Consider the following 22,400-nt stretch of genomic DNA (forward strand, 5'->3'; position numbering starts at 1 on the left):
ACAACTTGTATACAGCTGCATGTTCTTCAATCTGTGAAATACTTTTCTTCAAACCTCTTCACAAGTTCTTTCGGCACAACATGTAATTTCAGCAGTTTTGTCGACTACACATAGTCCACAGTTTGTTGCCAAATCATGGAAAGACAACATGTACATGAATATAAGATCTGAGTAACAATTTGATTTTTTTTTGAGATCATCAACTTGATAAATCATCATGCTGCCCTATGAATTGCTTTCAGAAAATTTGCTGCTATGAATTGCTTTCAGAAAATTTGCTGCTAGCAATGTGCATCATGAGGTTTCAACAAAAGAGCAGCATGGGCTTGTATAGGGTACACATGCAAGTACACGTACATTGTACTTGGCTTTCCAAAGAGTGTGTATGATGATACAAATAGGCCTGATACCTTTGAACCTTCTTCACTTAATCCTCTTGAAGGAGACACATGCCCGTACTCTACACCCAGGCCCTTCAAAGTGAGAATTTGATCACCTGGTGGCTGGTCGTTTGTCGCAGAATGATTATTCTGAAACAAAAGGTGTGCTCTGGAGCTTGAGTGTATTACATGTAGCTGCAAGGTCTGATGAATCACCTCTTCCCATGAGGGTAGTGAAGAGTGTGCCTGGGCTTTTGCGTGCAGCAGTGCTGTCCATTTATTGGTGCAGGAGGGGGGAAATCAGGACATTTGCCCAGTTCCTGCCTAGGCCAAGAGTCGAACAATTAACAGTCCATGTTGTATGCATGATCCAAAGAGATATTGGCGTGTAGGAGCTACACACTAGTTTGTATTAGCAGGAATAGCACTGGTCTGACAGAGTTTGAAATAATCTGTTTTATTATCCAATATTTTGTAGAGATCATCTCATCTAATTTTGAATGGTCTACTTATAGTTTGGGAATGAGATGCTGTACACTTGCATAAAGTTTTATCCCGTTGAGGACGAGACTCGAGAATACTCGGGCAGGTGTCTATGGGAAATGCATGCTACTGTATAGCAAAATCAGTCCATCCTTGAACGGATTAAGCACACTTTGAGAATGGAAACATTTGTTAAAAAGGAGACCAATTGTTTATGATAGATTATTAGTGTAGATCTCAAAAAGTTTGTCTTTTAAGGATATGAAATTTAAAATTTGTTAGTATTCATAGATAGTGACTTGTTAAAGCCCTTGCAAATGTCAACAGATCAGTCACCTCCCACTCAAATTTGCACTTTAGCAGGCCTTTCTACCTATATATAATTTGCATATAAAACTTGTCACTGCCTTGTATTGACCTCTTGCTAGAAAGCTTTTTCTAACTTATATTGTTGCAGTCAATGTTCACTAGTTATCAAGGCTGTTACTTTTTTTCTTTTCTTTTTGAAGGTTTTCTAAATTACTGCATACATTTGATGGAACATTGTTAGCATGTACTGACTTTGAATTGTTTGCTACATAATGTACGGTACCGGTACTGTAAAAGTGGATATTTTTGCGCGACTAATCTTTCGCACTCGGCGGGGTAAGAAGAATTTCGCGTATTTGTAATCCGCAGAATCAAGACATCAACTACTGGAACATATGGCCAGCAAAAATAATTTCGTCCTTTTATTTTTGCGCTAGTTTCAGGTTGCGCGAAATGCGCAAAAATTTCAACACCACAAAAATTTCCATTTTTACAGTATGTGTATACATGCAGAATGAAGGATACTTTGTCGATTGTTCCTGTATACCAAGGTACATGTGATGCTACATTGGACATATTGTGTAGATTCTGCAGGCTTTTGGGGCATGAATTAGTATGTTCAGTCGTGCCTTGCCCTTGTGATATTCAGCATAATTTGCCAAACCTTGAACCTTGCTTTTATTTCACATTACACAAATTACTCTTGGTTTCCACCCTACGTTTTAACAGTAGATGTTTAAATTATGGGGTTGGATTAGGACCTTACAGAGTGTAGAGGATTGGAAGCTCTTGAAGAACTTTATCACAAACACTGTAGTGTACATGATGATAGCACGCATACAAAGAAAAAGGAAGAAAATAGCTCAAACAGTGATTATTTGGCAATGCATGCTGCTGGGTAACAGAAATAGTGCTTCTTTGATGTCTACAGTAACATTTTGTTGCAACTAATTTTGTTTGTTTGTTTGAATCAACAATATTTCCTTTTAGTGCTGTAGTAATGAAGTGTTGTTCCTTAGTATTTGATACTAATGCTACAATGCAGACCACTTTCAAGTACTGCCAGAGCTAGCATCGTGATAAAGGAACAAGTATCCAAAGTTTTGTAGTGTCTCTATTGTTTTCCTCTTCTTTTTAATTATTGATTCTTCAAAAAGTCAATTACACAGTTTTGCTGAAGTAAAACCCATGTTGCTTACAAAATACTGTGAGCTACAGTACTTGTGGTGGACTTGCTAAATTGGAAGTCTAGGTCAAAGAGCTGTGAGGTCCATACATGAAAATGTGATGTGTCTTTATAAGAAAAAAAAAATAGAAGAAATGTTGTTGATCATTGATACATTGTAGTGTCCAAAATATTTTCAGTTCTTTACAGAAATGTGTCAGAAGACCTTATTCCTCTGAAATCACATGAAGGATGTAGTTTTGACTTACATTATTGTAGTTTCATGGTCATTGTACATAATGTGTAGTCTGGTGTTAAAAACAACTTCTTGAGAAAACCCTTCTTGCTTCCAAAAAGTACACGCAGCATCAACTGTATCCACACAAAGAAGAAAAAGACCGCATGTAATCCTGCTCCTTATCATGCAGTAAATTCATAACATGACTTTTGCTTGAGAAGCTGGAGCAGTGCAACATAAAGAAACTGTCTTTTTCAGTAGTTTCTTTAAATATCCTTGATTTCCTGAAACAAGAAGTACAGTTGTAGACCTAACTGGCCACAGAGAAAAGATGTTTTTCAAAGTTTGTATGTGACTTTCTTTTGAATATTGATTTATTTCTTTATTAAATGAGAAACTTGAATTCCAATATAGGGCGCTTCACAGGTTTAGGGTGCTTACTGGTACATGTAGTTGTAGATGCTAAATAATAGTTGAACCACAGATGTTGTTTGTCTTACCAAAATGTACTTATGTTTATATTTTTACATTTTTGTTTAATATTTTCATTGTAATTGTAATCGAATACTGTACTAGGATAGACTCAGTTCGCCCAACAATTTGATGAAAATAACATTACCAATTTACAATGCTGTGTAGTATGTTAATTGAGTTGTTAATGTGAGTTCTCTCTGAGAGACATCATGCGATAATTATATGTGCACATTTGTTTCGAAATGACCGTGTCCCTTGTTTCCAGTGAGAGTACCCATAAGAATGCCAGTGTGAATCCACCCTGAGGTAGAGCTGTTGCCACTGACTGTCACACCTTTCTCCCTCTGTAGACTTGGAGGTCAGTGAAGAGGGCAAGATCCAGAGCCAGAAGGACATCAAGAAGTGCACGGAGCAGATCCAGGACCTGGTCCTGGCACAGTTGAACACCTGTGTGGTGGAGAAGCTGATTGGCTCTGTGGAGCTCCTGCGGGAGAGCTTTCTGGGCACTCTGCAGCGTTGCCTTGAGAGCCTGGAGAAGATTGATGGTGACATGGAGTCCTCCACAAGCACGGCCCTTACGCAGGTGAGTTCACACCTCTATTCAATGCAGTTCAGTTCAACATAGGTCAGTTCAAATCCACTCAACTTCAGTCAATTCACTCTTGTCTCAGTTACACTGTAGTTCAGTGCCATTCACTTTACTCACATCTTCAATCCATTCAGTGGAAGTTGGTGCAAAACAATCTGATGCAATTCTCCTTTATGAATACGTGTAGTTCAACTTGATAAAGTTCAATTCAGTTTAAATCAATTCAACCCATCTTAGTTGCATCATTTCTTTCCATAACTTCTGCTTTCTTAGTATTAATAATGTTTTTGCTACGAATACCACGATTGTGAGCAAAACATTATATACTTGACGAAATGTGCATTCTCACAGTGATGCTGAACAGTCAAAATCCTGTACATACAATCGTATTATCATTATTGTCAATCCGAACACGCCTAAAATAGGAGTCAATATGAGTGCTACTGTAAGCCAAGGTTATATGGCCATGCATTTACCGTTTTTGTGATTGTTTATGAAAGCTACACAAAGCGCATCAAGAAGCCAAGAAAGTAATTTTTTCCCCATTCAAATTAATTTGCTCAAATGTGAGCAGGCATGGTTTTAGGGAGGAGTGAGTGTATAGTGCAGCATGGCCAACCATATACTGAAATCAATCATTAAACACAGTTGTTCAAACTTCCATCCATCATCTACACTGAGTATGAGGTGTACCCGATAAGCAGAGACTCCAACCCAAAGTACCTTCTGATCTGGAGATTCTCCCGCCTGAAACCCCTAGCAAACGGGAGACTCAAAGTTGATGTGTGCGAAGCGCGAAATTCCCAGGGTTCTAGATGCTCTCTGGTGCAATCTCATGATCTAAGACTTATTTTTTTCAACATACGATAGAAATATGTAAGAAATCCTTTCCAACGGGAGACAAAGAGCCAGGGCGGGAGAAATTAAATCTCAAACGGGAGAACGGGAGATTTTGCAAAAATGGGTTTTCGGCGGGAGATCTCCCGTCGAAAACGGGAGAGTTGGAGTCTCTGGATAAGTGATATTGACAAGTGCCTTCAAATGTAGACATGTGTCTTTCTAACAATCAGTTGGCAGTTTCCAATGCTTGTAGTGATGGAATGGCTTCTTAATAAACTGTCAGTGCAAATGGAAAGAGAGATAAGATTGTCACTAAACTGATACATGAATCAATCTCCGTGAAAGCACAAAGCTGCAGATGTAACTTTACAGTGAGTTGAAAATCCTACAGATTAGATAGTACACAATGAACAAAACAAAATTAACCTGGTGTGGTACAAAGGGTTTTGTGGCCGACACACTAGAATCATTACCCTCACAATGCCCACGTACATTTATGAATCCCATGGCATTGAGGCTAGGAACATCGAGGGCACTCAGCAGGTGAAATACATGTACACAAGGTTGTTAGACTATTCCTCATGACAGGTGTTATCATCTTTTAATCCTCTTGACTATTGGCAGTTGTTTGTCATATTTCGACCTTTTCTGTCAGTTTTTTTTTAAATCTTAAAGGGAATAGATATGAGAAAATAGTGTGAATGATGTATTCAATGTAAACTGGATAGTCAAAACAGTAAGTGCGTATCACTGCAAGAGTTTGAGATGAAAATATTGAATGTGTGATATTTTATATTATGTATGGGCACTGATCATATATTTGGCCAGTTGCATGGCATATCTTAGGACAGTAAATTTACTCAAAGACTCTTGATTCACCAGTGAAGCTATGGTGTATGTTGACATGCTTGCCTCAATAGATTCTGAATGCAGCATACCAGGTTGAGGTCAGCGTGAGGACAAGTTCGTCTGTCGTGAGGATCATCTGGGAGCGGATGAAAGAGGTTTGTTTGAATTAAATCCTTAAGGCCCCTTCAATGTTTGAAGCATCTACAACTGTATGTGCAAAGCTGCAGAGTAATAATAGAAAGAGGTTTCAGTCCAGAGTAGTTTGGAATGATATTTTATTGCCATGTTATGCAGTTCATGATCACTGTACAGCAATGTGCATGATACGTTCAATTCAAAACCATGATCCAACAGAATTTAAAATGGCATGATGTACATTTGTTCTATTGTAGCACCTCAATATAATGCAGAGAAGAACCCAAAAGATACATTGTACATGTAGATTCAAGCAGAAAATTTTCTTTCTTACTGCTCATTGGGGAAGCTTGTCATTAACTGAGCTTGCTATTCTTTTACCATGATGCACGTAATGTCATTTATTGAAAAGATGGCAGACATTACAGAGGGTAATCACAAGAGGACCACCACCTTATGTGGACAGGTCCTGTCTCTTTTCTCTGGTTGTCATATTGCTAGTTCGTATTGAAGTATTTCCTTCCCACAGTCTATGATCCATTTAGTCATCAGATCTGAGATTTCCGTCAGAGCTGCTTAATAGTACAAGAAAGAGGAACTATATGATCACCAATTCCTTGTTGTTTATGCCTTCAGGAGCATCAGTTTGAGATACTAACAGTGAAAAGTACCATGGACACTGTACTTTAAAATGTCAAGCCATTTGTACAATTGTGGTTAATACATCAGAGTACTCACAGGGGATTAGCACATATATGGATATTTTTTTTTCCCCCATAAAGTTAAGGTGGATGTCAAAACTCTTTTATCATAATCCTACCTGTCAAAAACTTAGTTGAAGCTTCATGGCCTATAGAATCTCATAGGCACAGAAAAAGATTGAGAGAAATAACTCTTGTCAAGGTATTATAAATTTGATGCCTCTGCACTCTTGGCGCCAAAGGCAGTATTCTGAGGAATTTACGGTCAGGAACACATTAGTTAGTTTTTTGTTTTTTGTTTTTTGTTTTTTGTTGTTTTTTTCTTCAATCTGGATATCCACAAACACAGGCAAACAGCACTTTGCCATGTACATCAAAACATCCTCTATACAGCTTTACTCTTTGTTTTACAATCTACATTACACTTCGGTTCTCTTTGCATTAGACGATAAGAATTCAGAGTCTTATCTAAAGATACGTTTAATTCCAGGCAGTGCTGGAGATTCACAGGAATCCTTCTACAAGAGATTGTAACAGCTGTGAAGTGCATCATTGGAGAACAGTGATAATGATTTGCTTTCTCCTTGTTTCATGAAGCCTTTTACGTCCGTCTCCCCCCCCCCCCCCCCCCCCCCCCCAGTTTTCCACAGTAGGGACTAAAGTCACCATGACTCCCATCCATGGATTACTGAGATACTGAGTGAGATTAGCACAGCATATTTGATTGCTGAAAGATGACTGAACAAACTGAAACGATCATTTGAAAACATACTGTATCTCTCTCTATGTATCTTGTTAACCTTTAACATTTTAAGTGCTGTCTTTGGATAAAGAATAATGTGACTGTTTACCACTGTGTGAGAATATTATTACTGCACTTGTAAGAGTAAATATGAACAATTCTAATATAGGCAGTTTTAACACAATGGTGTCATGGACTTGATTAAAAAAATAACAACCAAGCATCTCAATAGTCAATACACCAGTTAAAAGTCATGCTCCAAATTGTCATTTAGGAGTTAGATGTGTAGTTTACATTTGGTCATAGTACATGTATGTATTAAAGTCTTGGTCATTGTGGATCTCTACTTTGGATGGCATTTATGTTCAAAGTAAATATAGCACAATCTGTGTGTGATTGTCATTGTCTTCGATGTTTCCAGGAATTCCCCTTGAAATTTATAAACATGTACATGACTTGCCATAAATAAGCCAACAAGTATGTATTTAAACTATGGTCCCCCTTTTAATAAATCACCTGTATTATTTCCAAGATGAAATAGTAATTTGAAACACTCTATGCAATTTGAAACCAGCCTTATGACACAGGGACTTCTTACACTGCTTGGTCTTTATTGCTGTAGCAGTTTTATGAGAAAAGGAGGCTGTTTTTCACTGTTCAAACTTAAGCACTGTGAGCACACAATGTGTTGGAGAGTCAATACAAAGTATCTTTAATATGTTTGTCCCTGGGATTAGATCTTGAGTCTGAACTGCCATATTTATTATCTTTTGTGTGCTTTTGAGTGCCAATTGGTACATTAAAAAAAAAAAAAACTCTCATATACATGCATTGTCCAAAGTCCCTGACACAGAAATTGTTGAATATTAGATTGCACATCAAATGATGTGGTTGTAGCTTTGCATCACTTCTCTTGTGCTTTGAACTGCAACATGGCGAATGGCGATACTTCTGTACGAAGCAACTAATCACACAATGCATATGGGCATTAATCTAACTGTCAAAGTAGCAGACTGTGTTGATGTAATTAAATGGTTTCATACATTTTAGCAGGCACGCACACTACATATGGAGTAGTCTAGCTCTTTTTTGGCATTTGCCATCCATGCTTAGTAGAGAGAACTATCAATATTGGGTTATGTGTTTGTCAACTGTGTGACATAACAATGCAGGAGCAGAGATTTAGCTCTGAAAACATAAAGATCAAAATCTTGTGTTTCAGCAAGTGTGGCATGTACATGCATATATGCCCTAGCTATTTTGTGAAGTTTTGAAAATGAATGAAAGAAAGGTTTGTTCAGACTGGTCAAACCAACAGATTTAAAAGTGGTATGCTATATACAAATGTGTAGAAAGCATCTTATTCTACACCTTTGCTGGAAGCTTTTTTTTTTTTTTTGACTTACAAATGAATAAAAGAAAGGTTCTTTCTGACAAGTAGAACCAACAGATTAAAATGTGGTGCAGTGTAGGTTTTAAAAAACATAGTCTTTAACACCTTTGCTGAAAGCTTCTCTGGTTTACAAAGTTATGAACAAAAATAGTTGAGATTTTGAAACTTAGTGTGTGTGACTATCAGTTACAGTATTTTGTTGGGCTTGCACAAGTTTGTGAAAGTTTGCCCTCACTAGTACGTATGCATATTTCTGAGTTTATTGTATCCAGTTGCAGTCACACATGGTCCTGAGCCTTTTGGGTAAATGCATGGTAACTGATGATCTTTGTTTGTTTGTTTGTTTTTGTTTTTTAAAGCAGAATAGACATGACAGTTCGATAGTGTCGACCAGCCTCAGCTGAGTGTATTTCCCTTTAATTAAGGGCAGGCAGACAAACTCTTTGCGATCTGAGTGTTTACTTTATAAATTAGTGTATGGTTATCACTCAAATCACACAGATGTTAGATCATCTAAAGAAGAAACGCTTTACCAATGAGACATGTAACCCCAAAATCATTTGTCCTGTAGGATGCCTTCATGTCACTAGAATGCTGAAACAACAAGCAAATCCTTGCAAAGCAAAGAATGTTTGGTGCCTATGAATTTAGCAGCCATTGCATCAGCCCATGTTGATTAATGTGTACTTTCAGGTTTAGATGCATGTGTTGATGCATATTGCCTGTGTGTTTGTTTATAAAAATTCAGAGCTGACTATACATAGTACTTGGCACACATACAAATTATGCCCAATGTATGCATAATATGCTTACAATATGTCTGAACTTCGGTGCTGTACAATGTTATAACTGCATTGTACAATCTTAAGCAGATTAGGAATGTTTGCATTTGTCAGCACATATCTATAGCAGAGTACATCAGTCAATATGTAAACACTGCAGATGTAATTCATGCATCATGTGTGTCATTTTTAATAAATCCCCCCACCTTTCAGTACCTGAGAATATTTAGCTACCATGTATCTGCTGAGATTCTGCATACTTGCTTCATTTAATGTAGCCTCCGAAAGATTAGCTATGAGTGAAGGCACTCGAATAGTAATGATTAGGATTAGGATTATAATCGGGAAACCAATTTGTGATTTCCTCTTTATCCAACATGTAATTTGTGATAGTTGTAACATTCTCTAATAAATATGTGTTGGCTTGCAATGTGTCCTTTTGATATTGAAGCTACACATCAGAATCAACTGTCCTTTTCCTCTAATCTGTCTGCCTTAATGATAATCTATGTAAATGATAATCTCTACTACTGGCATATTTTCTAATTTTTCCTACAGTTTTTCCAGTCCATCAAGCCTTTCAAGACACCAACCAAGGTAGACACAGAGTGGAAGAGGAAAGTGGCCCAGACTATGATCAACAACCTGGATGAATCCAAGCTGGCCAAGAGCATATGTTCCCAGGTAAGCGTATCATCAATATAGCATATCAACCTTGTTTGGGAAACTATGTAATGTGGGTATCTCATTGGCTTGGAGACTAGGTGGCCATCTGGTGGCGACTTGAATCTCGCCGATAGTGGAGTGGTCTGGGAGATGTCCCCATGACATCTCCTGCAGAACTAGTGCAGTCTCCAGGAATTGGCGAGAGAATAGAACAGATTCATTTTTTTTCCAGAGACTTTTTACAGTCTCCAGCAGACATCTCTGAGACTTTTCTGTGACTTCGTGGAGACCCATTGACAACCTACTAGAGACTTACACTTTGTAGTGGAGACATCTCTGTGACTGAGAAGAAGTCTTGGAGACATAGTGGCAATGTTTTCACTATTTCCAAGTGAATACATTGTCACCTTGTTTGGAGACGTCTCTGACATTGCCCTGGAATCGTCTTCTTGCCGAGAGCAAAAGCCATTTCTTGGTCTCTAAGAGTTGCACAAGTTAGGCAATTGATCAGTAGCAGCAGTCACAGCGAAATCTCCTCCATTGAGATCGGCTGTAAGCATGTGTTGTAAACCTGATAGGTCTTTTCAATGTACGTGTAGCAACATGTGATGTGCATTGGCTTCTTTTGGATAAAGCACATATTGTAAGTGGTTGGAGGGGTACAATGTATTGTTTATGCCATAATTTGTCTAATGCCTGTTGACAAAAATATCACGCACATGAAATGTTGCGTGCACAGGTATTGATAAAATGCCACAATTCTTCCTAGCTGCCTAATAGCATAAGATTACGTGGGCCGGTGTAAGCTACTGTATACTGTACCACCTACTCCGTAGGTGATCAGTGATCTGATTTTTAAGATATAAATGTAGCTTTTCTTGATTCAGGGCCTAATATATTTAGCATACTGACATTCCTGCCTGAGTACCCAGAATAAGTCTGCAAGTGAACAAAATATCATTTTACCTTTTTCACTTGCGACCTTCTGAGCAGTGTATGGATATAGTATTGTTGAATGGACAGCATTCATTTTTGTGATCTGAAGGTTTTCTTTTTACTGTAGAAGTATAAAGAGAATGTACATAGTGTACCAGAGCGAGAAAGTAATTTCCAGTGAAAATCATACAGTCATGCAATTTGTGGTTGATCAGTGGTGATGTGAGAAATCGCAGTCATTTTTTAAAGAAATATTAATGTTAAAGAAGCAACTGACAAAAGTGCCCCCAAAACAAAACAAAACAAACAAAAGAAGACAAACAAATAAGGCATGAATTGTGCTTACATGTAGTCACTAGTAGTAGATGATTATTTACTTGAGATTGTAATGAAATACAATTTCTTAGAAATAAATTGTGATTTTTCTGAAATTTCAAAAAGTATGCAGTCTTAATGTGTACATCCTCTGAGGCAGTTACATTGTATCTCAGAAAAATCAGTCAAAGCCATCAAAGAAGTGAAAGAAAGTCTGACTTTTAACTTTTGACCTAATTGCAGACGAGGGGTGCTATATTCAAGACTTTAAACTCACATGACTTGCATGGCAATCAGAAATGTACAACATCACATGATTACTGATGACTTACTCGCATTCAAAGGGACATAACCGTCACATCGCTTTCTGATTTATAGCTCAAACATTCACTGATCGGTTACTTGGTTGGTGCATCGGCACCTTCAAATGAAACAAATCTCGTGCAGATGCAGTGTCCATAAAGCATTTGAATGGGAGAGTAGGAAAACAAGAGTAGACACTAATTAGATTCATGTCATCTGTTACAGTGTGTGTATAAAGCTGTCCTTGTGTCTGAGGACTTTTTATGCCTCCACCTGAAGGGTGCCTGAGACATTATTCATTGATGTATCTTAAAAAGAGAGAAAGAGAAAGTAAAAGAGGTTCCATCAATATGAGCACCCATGTTTTTATAGCTAGTCATTTATTGGCTAGCAGCTGTCACAGAATGACTCCTCATCCTGGCTACTGCTTTCATCATGTTTGGTATGATAATGATGAAGGGAAGTCATGGATTGTTGTTTTTGTTTTCAGCATCTTTATGGACTCATCAGACCTAAAACTTGGCATTCGTGTTAATGTACAGCCATGGTCATGTCTTGTTGTCCAACCATTTCACCACCATGAAGTGTGACCTGAACTGGGGTCAAGCACTGTGCATTTTAATACTTGGTTTGCCTCATTCACTCTGTCCTTGGCATGAAGCTTGACAAATAAGAAATTATTATCCAAACTGACCTTATCCTTCAGTCTGATTGTGTAGCATGCCTGTGTAATACAATGTACCCTGTTCAGGCAAGGAAGATTTACAGTCAAGAGTCATGTGGAGGATCTTGGACTTTGTCCTTTGGTGATGCTACAGTGTGTTTTGTCATGTCAAGCTAGCACAGGATGGTTCTTAGTTGGAACAATACACTTTCCAGCACATGTTGTGATACAGCACATCTCAGCTGGAATGCTGGCTGGAATGGAATATCAAATATGTTGTAATTTATTGCACAGCTGAGGGTAGAACGAGCTATGGGTTTAATTTCAGTTGCCGTGATTGATGCTTCAAGAACATGGCAATGCTGTACAATGAATCCACCGTGGGGAAAACAACTCACATATTCGTACAGGGGAATCTGCTATCGGTACATTGCATTTGCCTGATTGCCTGGGGCAAGTGAAAATTACAGGCAGGCAAGTGTTTTGGAACAATTAGAAAAAATACTTGCTTTAATGTTTTGGAGTGATGAGAAAAATGCTTGCCCGAAATGGGCAAGCAAAAAGCTTTGAAGCCACTTTTTTTTTTCACTCTTTATCCCCTACAAACCCATGAAGTCAACCATACAGAAGCCCAGATATAATGACTGCTTACAGTGGATGCACAGTAATGTCATTTCAGCAACTTTCAAACACTTACGTGAAGAAGCACCAATGCAATGCAACACCAATACTTGATCAAACCAAATATGTTGTTATATTCCAATGTGTTAAAGGGACACAGTCCTCACGAAATTTAAAAAAATATGTTGTTGTTGGTACCTCCAATGAACTACTTTCACCAAAAACAAACTTTAAAATCACCAAATAAGCTCGTACATTTTGGTTGAAAAAGTGTGACTCTGCATGGTGAATATGCTAATGAGCAAGTCTTGGCGGAGAGTCATACGTCGTCGATGCACAACTCTTCCCAGCCGTGTTCTGCTCGTTATCCGTACGCTCCCTAGTTTACCCGGATGCATGAAGACGTCGGTGGCTACTCCGACTCGTATTTGACATTGTTTTTACGTTGTGTGTGTGTGTGTGTGTGTGTGTGTGTTTGTGTGTGTGTGTATGTATTGTGTATTATATTCGCACGTGTGGACGGTACAACTAGATGATAGATCTACGGTAGATACGCGTACGCACCCCGTACGCGGTTTGCCCTTCGCACTTTTCCAGTCTCAAGCGCAGCTGCAGCCCTACCTGTCGCCGCTCATGCATGTTCTATCGTACGTACAGAGTGTACATATTTGTAGGTAGAAACGATTCTACACAGGCCTGCTAGTACACTACAGGGGCGACCGCATTCAGCGTCGTCTGGTCAGGCTATCTTACATCAGTAGTTTTGCTCGAATCGTGCAGAAAATTTCCCAGGAAAATCCTTTTTTCCGTCCCAGACTAACAAAAGTATCGTGAAAGGTGAGCTGTATGGCTGGGAAATATCGGTACAACGATGCCGAACATTAGAAACTTAGGGCCTACAAAATCTCGAAATCGTGTTGTGACCTACCTGTGCGTGGACAATTTGTGAAGCGATGTTTTTACGTGGACCGGCAGGCTGTGGCCCTCGGTTATAAACCGAGAAAACTCCTGAAACCAGATGCAATCCTGACCATTTGCTCACATGAGTTACAAAACAGAAACACCTCGAGCATCGACTTCGAAGAGAACCGAGGGAAAAAAGCGTAGAGAGGTAAGGAAAGTGGCTAGCAATGTTTAATTTACCGTGGGCCTGCAGCCGGGGTTGGACTGCAGTACAGTGCCACTGAGCTAGCTGCTGCCAGTGCCGACTGGACATGCACGGCAAAGTGGAGCGAAATCATATCCCTACGACCCCCTGTGTTTATCCTTCCCGGCTCACGTCATATTTTTTTTTTTTCGAGGAAAGGCGATTATCTGACTACTTACAGAAATATTGAGATACAAACAATATTTTCTTAAGAATTCGACTCTCTCATGCACAGGTTATCTTCGGTTTGAATGCCAAAATTGACTGGACGGAGTCGAGTGTACTGTGTATGTATACATTGGTATGGTAAGGATTTGCGCGCGAGAGTGGTTTCTACGCTAAGAAGTATGCAGCACGGACGGAAGCTAGAACACGACCGTGCCTACTTGATGTCAAGTTCATGGTATATTTGGTTTAAAAATACATATAAATTTATGTTTACAATATTAATTTTTCGTAAATTATATATATCTAAGCTTGAAATATTTTGTTTGAAATTATAAAACCACAAACTTTCACATTATATGATAAAATTGCAACTAATCATTTGAACACTTAAATTGGTTTTTAGAGGCATGGCTGTCAACTTGGTGAGTAGGGCATGCACTACGTAGCATCTTTTTGCCGGCTCTTTCACGATCGCTTGCAGGAATTATTTTTCAAAAATCGCGTACGGAGACAATTTTTGATGTCCAAGCGTATAAATTGGTGAAAGTTTATATTTTTTACTCTTCTTAATTATCAGTACAGTGAAAATCTCAGGACTGCTTCCCTTTAAAGCATGTGAATCAATGTGTGCTGTTTATTCAAATGATTTATACAACTGTTTTATTAAGCCTGTGACTTAATAAGTGTTTTTCTTAATCATTTTCTTTAATATTTAGACTTACTTATTGGACAAGTAAAATTCATGCTCAGGCAAGTGTTCTGCAGCACCTTAAAAGTTTTTTTTTCCAGGGCTGGATAAGAAAGCTACAGCAATTTGTGATTATGACACAAATAGTGAAATGTATGTCTGAGGTAAATTCCCCTCTACGAAAACAACATGGAACTTCTTTAAAGGTGGGAGCAGTTGAGTATTTGGTTTCATAATAAAGGAAAGTCATATGTCATATTCATTTTGCACACATTTTTCACCTCTCTTCCATCATACAGTTCCGTGCCAGGCTGAACAACTCTCATGAGTCCTTCTCCACCTCCCTGAGGCAGCTTGAAGCCAAGCACTCCGGGCGCCTCGAGAAGACGGAGGAGCAGCGGATGAAGGTACGCAAGGTGTATGCCCCGCGTCTGGCTCGGTTGGCACTGGAAAGCACATCACTGCGGGACATGGTCCTCTATGGTGAGTCCTCAGCCTGTCTTTACACTCAGTCCAGGCAACTCGAAACAGCAGCCTCCCTTAGCGCTGAGCTATATAATTTTGGCATACCAACGACATCAATTATGGTACAAGTTTCAAGTAGCCAAGATTTAAAACTACTGTTTATCCCTTCTGAGCATAATGGTACTCCATGAGAAATTCAGAGAATGAGATAATCAGTTACAGTTGGTTGAGTCTAATGCCTGCAATAAAAGAGCAGGGCCCTGCCCTACATTGTGCTGTTTCATTCCACAAATTTCAGAGCACGGTTTTTCTGTCAGACTTTACTTTCACTAGAGAATTTTATTCTATTAGCAGGTCAGTCTCACAGTAGGGCTTTAACCTGTTGATCCCCAGAAACTACATTTCCAACATTTTTTGCCATTTTACAGATCTGTGTATTACCACTTTTAAAATTAATTGCTAATGTTTCAAAAGTTATTGTGATAAATAAGCATAATCTTTCATTTGAGACCTTCCCAATCCATATAATATATCATTTGTTTTGGCTGCAGAATTTACGAAAGGGCCTTGGTTCCTATATATGTATACTATGTCATGACTGATTTGTGATTGGCAACACATTTCAGAAGATGGAACGTACTGGTTCTTTCTCAAGTTAGCTCAACTGTGTAATTCTTCTATATTAATGTGCAGATTTAATAATTTTCACAGCGAGGTCCATCTTATCCATATCCAGTGACACACAGTGAAATTCAAAGATGATGATTTAACCCACTGAGGAAGGGCTGATTTTGCTGTAACACACATTTCCCATAGACACCTGCCTGAGTATACGTGGGACTGGTTCTTAAAGGGTTAGATGACAAGATGATAATCTCTGCAGAAAATTTTTGTTGGACTTTTAAGGAGTTTAAAGTATATGAGCCATTTTACTCTGTGCCATTACTATGACATTGGCACAAATTTTGAATTAGAGTTTGCAAGCCTTTGTTGCATTGGAGAGAATCAATCACCCACATAAAATATGACCATGTGTTAACTCTTTCAGTTCTGTGGGAAGCTAGGCAATGTCAAAAGGGTTGTTATGTAGGCTGATGGTCCAGAAAGGGTTCATGGAAAAAAAAAAGGGGGGGGGGGAGGAGAGGAGAGGCACCCATACACATGTCAAAAGTAGGATTGTCACAACAGGTCATGACCTTAATTATCTGTTGTGGTCAACTTGCAGCCTGCCTAGGTGTGCAATGTAGGCCCTATATGTCATGTACATCAGGCAAAGCAATTGTGTGTGGGTGTGTATGTGTATGTGTTGCAGTGGTTCACCACAAACAACAGAAGATATTATCTTAGAACTATGACAATGGGATTTGGGTGATTCACAGAAGGAGTGCATGTACGATGTGGGGTCAAAAATCACAGAGTGAGTCATATGATCATATAGCTTCCAGTTTGGTCAATGTCACATCCCACTCCCTCAAGTGTGTGCATTATTAAATTGACTGGCAACATGATCACTGTTGATAAGCCATTCTGACCTGTCTGGCTGCTTTTATGAGGCCAGGACAAAATAATACTCAGTAGAGTTAGCATTGGACTTTGAGTCTGCAAATGTGTCTGTCAAAGATATTCCTGCACTCACACACAGGCACATATCATGCTGACAAATAGTAAACAAACAAATAGTTGTTAGAAATTGTATTGTAATTAACACATCAAGAAGATCTATAGATATTCATCAAACTGTATGAAAACATTTGCAATGCAAGATAAACATATTCTTTTACCAAGCTCTGTTGGTTTCCTTTCATGAATTTGTAGAGATATTTTGATTGTGTTAATTTTTTATCAAAAATATCTCCAAGACTAAATGCAAGATTAGTGCCGATAGTGCACATTATAGTGTTAATACAATTGAAAGTGACAAATTCTCTTCAGTGAGCTTGTGATGTAGAGAAGTTTGTCATACATTGAAAATAAAGATGTGTACATACTTGTACATTGTATGGTTGTAGTTTTGACTGCATTAGAAAGTATCGTAGTTGCCATCAAGTCTAGTAAAATCCTTCCAGTAGGTGCTGTATCAAGGGGAAGAGATCTAGTAGTAGAAGCCTAACATTATTAATGTGGTAAATTTACATTTAATTTTCTAGTGCTTTCTGTAATTTGTGCTAAAATAGGTGCAGGGCTCTACAATGGTGCTTGCCAAGGCAAGTAAAATTTCATGTCAGGCAAGTATGGATATGAAAATGGTAGAATTTACTTGCCCAATCACACAAAATTTTTGTTATATAATGAGTGGGGAAAAAAAGACGCCCTCCCCAAAGCAAGTCAGTTATCTGTAAAATATGCTTGCATTAAAAAGTAATTATCATACCAAAAGGGGCACAAGTCCAGGAAGCAAAGACACACATTGCCCATCTATTGTAAAGTGTGAGCAGAGATGGTGCTGGGCTGTTGACAGCCTGGCGCAGCATTACCATTGGTTAGTTTGGCCGTCTCAAAGCTAGAGCCAGCCCAAGAGCTGCTACCTGAGCCTAGAGAATACAGTATACTTGACATTGAGGCGGTGCAAGCGCATGCGAACATGTTGTGTATAATGCTGTGTATACAGAGCAATCATGTGACTCGGCTCAGATTGCCAACACAAGTATCAGGTGATGAGAACAGAAAAAGTTAATGACAAAAAAAAAAAGAAATTAAATTGATATCATGATTGTTGACTGTTGGCATTTATAGTGTCGTTTATAATATTATGTTAACCAAATTATTCAATTTCATGCATGAATTTGTTGTCTGTGTGGTGATCACTTGGAGTGTGCAAATTTGTCATCATCCCCTTCCCCCCTGCCCCTTTTCCTTCATGCACATACATGTATAGCACTGGTGATTTGAATTTCATCATTGATTGTCCGTTTGATACTTTAATACGATCAATTTGCGAAAGGAAACATCATATTGAAGGATTATCAAATGATTGCATCATCAAAATCATGAACTTCAGAACCAGGGCTCCCTCCTTTCACCATATGAACTTTAAAAACCTAAAGACAAGGTGATACATTTAAGCACTTGCCCGGTTGCCTGGGGCAAGTAAAAAATCAAATTAGGGCAAGTGTTTTTTGTTTTTGAACAAGGATAACAAATGCTTGCCCAAATTCGTTGGGCAAGCAAAAAGTTTTGAAGCCACCTTTTTTTCACTTTCCCCCAACAAACCCTCAGAAACCAAAAGATAATGGCTGTTTAGTGATGCAACACACTTTATAAGTCATTTTAGTAATTTCCCAACACTATGTGCTGAAGCCCCAATGCAATACAGAGGCAACACTTGATCGAACCAAGTTTGTTGCTCCAATGTGTTTAAGCATGTGAATCAATGTGAGCTGTTTATTCAAATGATCGTGTTTCATTAAGCCCTTGACTAACTTTCTATATTATTTCCTTATATTTTTTACTTCCTTTTCGGGCAAGTGGTAAAATAAAGTTATGTAGCACCCTGCTAAAGAGATAATGAATGTAAAGTTTATTAGAAACAATGTTTGGAGATGTCCATAAAAGTCATCATAGTGCCCACCTGTCTATTCTTTTCCACTTTCTTACAAAAGTATTTAAATTCATAATAAATCACAGTTCTTGCAACCCTAGATTGACGACCACAAACTTCAAATTAACTGAAATTGCTGTAGTGGTTGATATTAATGAGAGAGAATTACAATTGTACTTTTGATATTTTTTTTCTTATTTATTAGTTTCAGGCAAGTAAAAAAATATGAAAAATTGAGAAGTAAACTTGGCCAAAGGGCGAGTAAGGAAAAAAGTTTGTGCGGAGCCTGTATAATGCATATTTACAATGTATCTGTAATACACATGTACATGCACATGTACCAAATTGTAGTACTTAGTCGTCAAGATGTCAAGTTAAGTTCCATGTCCTGCACAGCTGTCTGTCATCATTGCTCTTGTGCAGTAATCTTGAAACATGACACGCAGAAAAGTTGTAAATGGAACATCAAGGAAGTTACATAGAGCCATCAGTAGTTTCGGTGGCCATCCAGTTTGTATACCTAGTGATTACTTGTGGTATAATGTACTGCAGTGATTGCATTGTTTTCAGACTCTGATATGAGGATTATTTTCCATTTTGCAATTCAATACTGCCCCAAATGGTGGCAGACGTATTGTGTTTTCAGATCTTACTGCCATCTATCCTTCTTCAGCATTGCTTTCGTATAACGACAGTGATGTGAAACATTAGGTGAAGGGTCACCAAGTTTTTGCCAAAATTGTCACCTACAAAAATGCACTTAGCTACAAGTATAGCATCCACTTGAGTAGCCCTGTAATGAAGTAGTGGAGAAATCAATTTCGGAAACATTTCATAGTGCGAAGAGAGATGCAGGTACTAATTCTCAAGTCCTGTGGTCAATATTATTGAACTGTATTGCAACGTGTTGATGAACAGCTATGTGCCTATTGCAAAATGTTTTATAGTCATATCACTATCATAGGATAGGAAGGAGGAAGCTTTCCAGCTGAGTTAAGCGAATGCTCTGCAGAGCCTAATGTCAACATGCAAGAGTAAGAGGGTATACTCAGCATGTGGTTGGTCACTTTCTCAAGTCATGAAACTTTCTACTTCCCCATCTTAGTAGAATGGAGGCCCATAATAATGAACGATTTTCTTCTAATCAAACCTTATGAAGGAGACTTAGAGCAGATGAGTATTCATGGAATACCTATGATACTGACTAGCTCCCTACCTCACAGCAACGTCTTGTTCTGGTCTATCATATTTATTAGCATCTGTGGGGACTGAGTAACATTTTACGTACATGCACATCATGTTTTGTTAATCAATTGTGTCTATTCTGTGTAGGCCTACACAGAATGTTTTGTTAATCAATTGTATCTATTCTGTGTACAGATTTTAAAAATGAAACATTGCAAGACAGTTTAGTGATATGCTATGCCATTTGTGTGTTGTTGTAAAGAACATTGAACTTGAAATCCTGGTTTTGATTTCCCATACATGTGTGTTTAATTGCTTTAAATCCAATAGTGTTATGAGAGACCTTTCCTGTCCATTGAAGTAATAATAAGAAGAAACAGGACTTTGTGAATGATGTATTCGCTTCCTGGCTTCCTGTACATTTGCAGGCCATGAATGCTGAAGTACATGTAGTCGGCATGCAATCGTGTTGTAGTACACTCATTGACTGAGGTATTTCCTTTACCATGGGAAGAACCCCCATAACTAGCATGATTTCAGAATACACCGTGGTGGAGTTAGAAAGCTTCTGAATACCTTCATGTTCCCCTGAGAAAGTGATTAGCCTATGTATGGTGTGTAAACTACATTTCTTACTGTCACTATAATAACCATATCACAAGGGTCATCATGCACTTTTTCACCCAAGATCACTTTCTATGACAAATCAGGGAAGCAGCACCATGCTGGTTGTCATGACAGTAATAATAAAAAGTGCACTAAAAAAAATCAATAGGGTTTCTATTCACTCAGTATTGTTTCTCCCCCCCCCCCCCCCCCCCCACCCGCATTCAGAGTGTCTCCCTTTGCAAAGGTATGATCACTAACAGATGATATGAATGTTTGTTTGACTGTTTATGTTGGGGGGGGGGGGGGGGAGAAAGGGTACGGTATGTTGTTGAATCTTGAACATATTCCGCATGAAGTGTATCGAGAAAGTACAGTATGTAACCAGTAATCCTTGTAATTTGCACAGGCATGCCGAAGCTGGAGCGTGAGATAGGGAGAGGGCAGTATGGAGTGGTGTACTCCTGCCGGGCTTGGGGTGGAATAACTCACTGTGCAGTCAAGTCCGTAGTGCCACCAGATGACAAGCACTGGAATGATCTGGCCATGGAATTCCACTACACAAGGTAAAAACACCTGTACTTTTTGCATCCTTCTTTCTTTTGTGCTCTCTCTTGTAATCGTTTGTTTATGCCACCACTACGAAGTGTCACTTGCAGCATTATGTTTTGGGGTTGTCTGTCCCTTTGTCTGTCCTTCAATCCATGAGCAATTTTGTGGATTGCGTAACTGAAGAACCGTTTGAGGTATCCAAATGAAACTTGGCATTTTGTATTATAGTCATGTATAAGTGGATGATGGCTTTTCATATCAACATGTGAGTGCATTTGCTGAAGATCAAAGAAAGATGCCCTAGTACTGTAAACGCAGAAATTTTCATGGTGCATTAATTTTTGCGTATTTTGCACTATTGCTGGCTAACGCGAATTCTTAACAAAATATCTTAGCTATTTCTCTGCACATTGTGAATGGGATGATAATTTGTGCAGGGCGAATTCAAGAACCCACGAATATGTTGTTGAGCCGTGCAAAAAATTATTCCCACGAAAATATTGGCATTTACAGTAAATGTTTTGGGCCCTAGAGTCAAATAAAGGTCAAATGTTCACTTCTTTGTTCATATCTCCGAAATAGCTCGAGGTACTTTCATGAAACTCAGTAGGTCTACATACAATAAAAAGGTACTGCTTGACAATGGTTCTCTTTGGAGGTTTTGGGTTGTTGGGTCAGAGGTCGGGTTTCAATGATATTATACCATTCAATGCTGAAATTTTACTATTTTCTCCATACCATGAAAATGACTAAATACATGTTACTTTAAACTAGATATATACATGCTTTACTGCACAACGATTCTGTACGGGACAAGTTGAGCCATGGGATCAAAGGTCTCATAAATCTGCCAAAATTTTACTTTTTTGCAACATTTTGAGAATTGCTGAAAGTGTCGTTGTGAAAATTGGTTTATGTACAAAACTTGTTATTGGTTTTTTGAAGAAAGTTGTGGGCCATAGGATAAAAGGTCAAGGGTCAACACACAGGTAAAAATGCTTAAATTTCCAAGTACATGTGTACTTGTTCTCTAAAACAATTTTGCTGTCCAAATGAAATTTGGTTCAAGGATTGTAGAACCACTCAACACATTTCAGGGTTGTGTCATACAAGTGTGTACTTTTAAGCATGTCATTCTTGCCAATCATTTGAAACTGTCGTGTCACATTGTTAAGACGTACTAGAGATGTACATGTTTTGGGAGAACAATGCAAGATGGAAAGGTGTAAACATATCAGTCACCATAGTGACATTTCTAGTTTCTGTTAGTGTAATATACCATAAATGTATACATATCTAGGGCATTAATGTGTACACAAAACCATGAGATTATGCCTGTAGTTACAGACCAGTCTTGAAGAATTCCCCTAGCTGATTTGCTTGAAACTGGCTCTAAGCTGGACGAGGGAGCTGAAAATGCAAACTTGTTCTTGTATCATGTTACGCTGATGAAAAAGCATGTTTTC

General features: G+C 38.5%; 1 protein-coding gene across 1 annotated transcript in view; it reads left to right on the forward strand.

The window, feature by feature from the left end:
• LOC139732424 (dual serine/threonine and tyrosine protein kinase-like) overlaps positions 1 to 22,400 on the forward strand; it is a 44,565-nt gene that overhangs the window by 17,290 nt on the left and 4,875 nt on the right. The window contains exons 3-7 of the mRNA XM_071643286.1: positions 3,400 to 3,632; positions 5,399 to 5,482; positions 9,639 to 9,764; positions 14,888 to 15,071; positions 20,792 to 20,948. Of these exons, the coding sequence (XP_071499387.1) occupies positions 3,400 to 3,632; positions 5,399 to 5,482; positions 9,639 to 9,764; positions 14,888 to 15,071; positions 20,792 to 20,948 (784 nt within the window). The remainder of the gene's footprint in view (positions 1 to 3,399; positions 3,633 to 5,398; positions 5,483 to 9,638; positions 9,765 to 14,887; positions 15,072 to 20,791; positions 20,949 to 22,400) is intronic.

The sequence above is a fragment of the Diadema antillarum genome, unplaced genomic scaffold, assembly GCF_040938485.1.
Source record: "Diadema antillarum isolate AM-2024a unplaced genomic scaffold, OU_Dant_1.0 seq00000423_RagTag, whole genome shotgun sequence".
NCBI lineage: Eukaryota > Metazoa > Echinodermata > Echinoidea > Diadematoida > Diadematidae > Diadema > Diadema antillarum.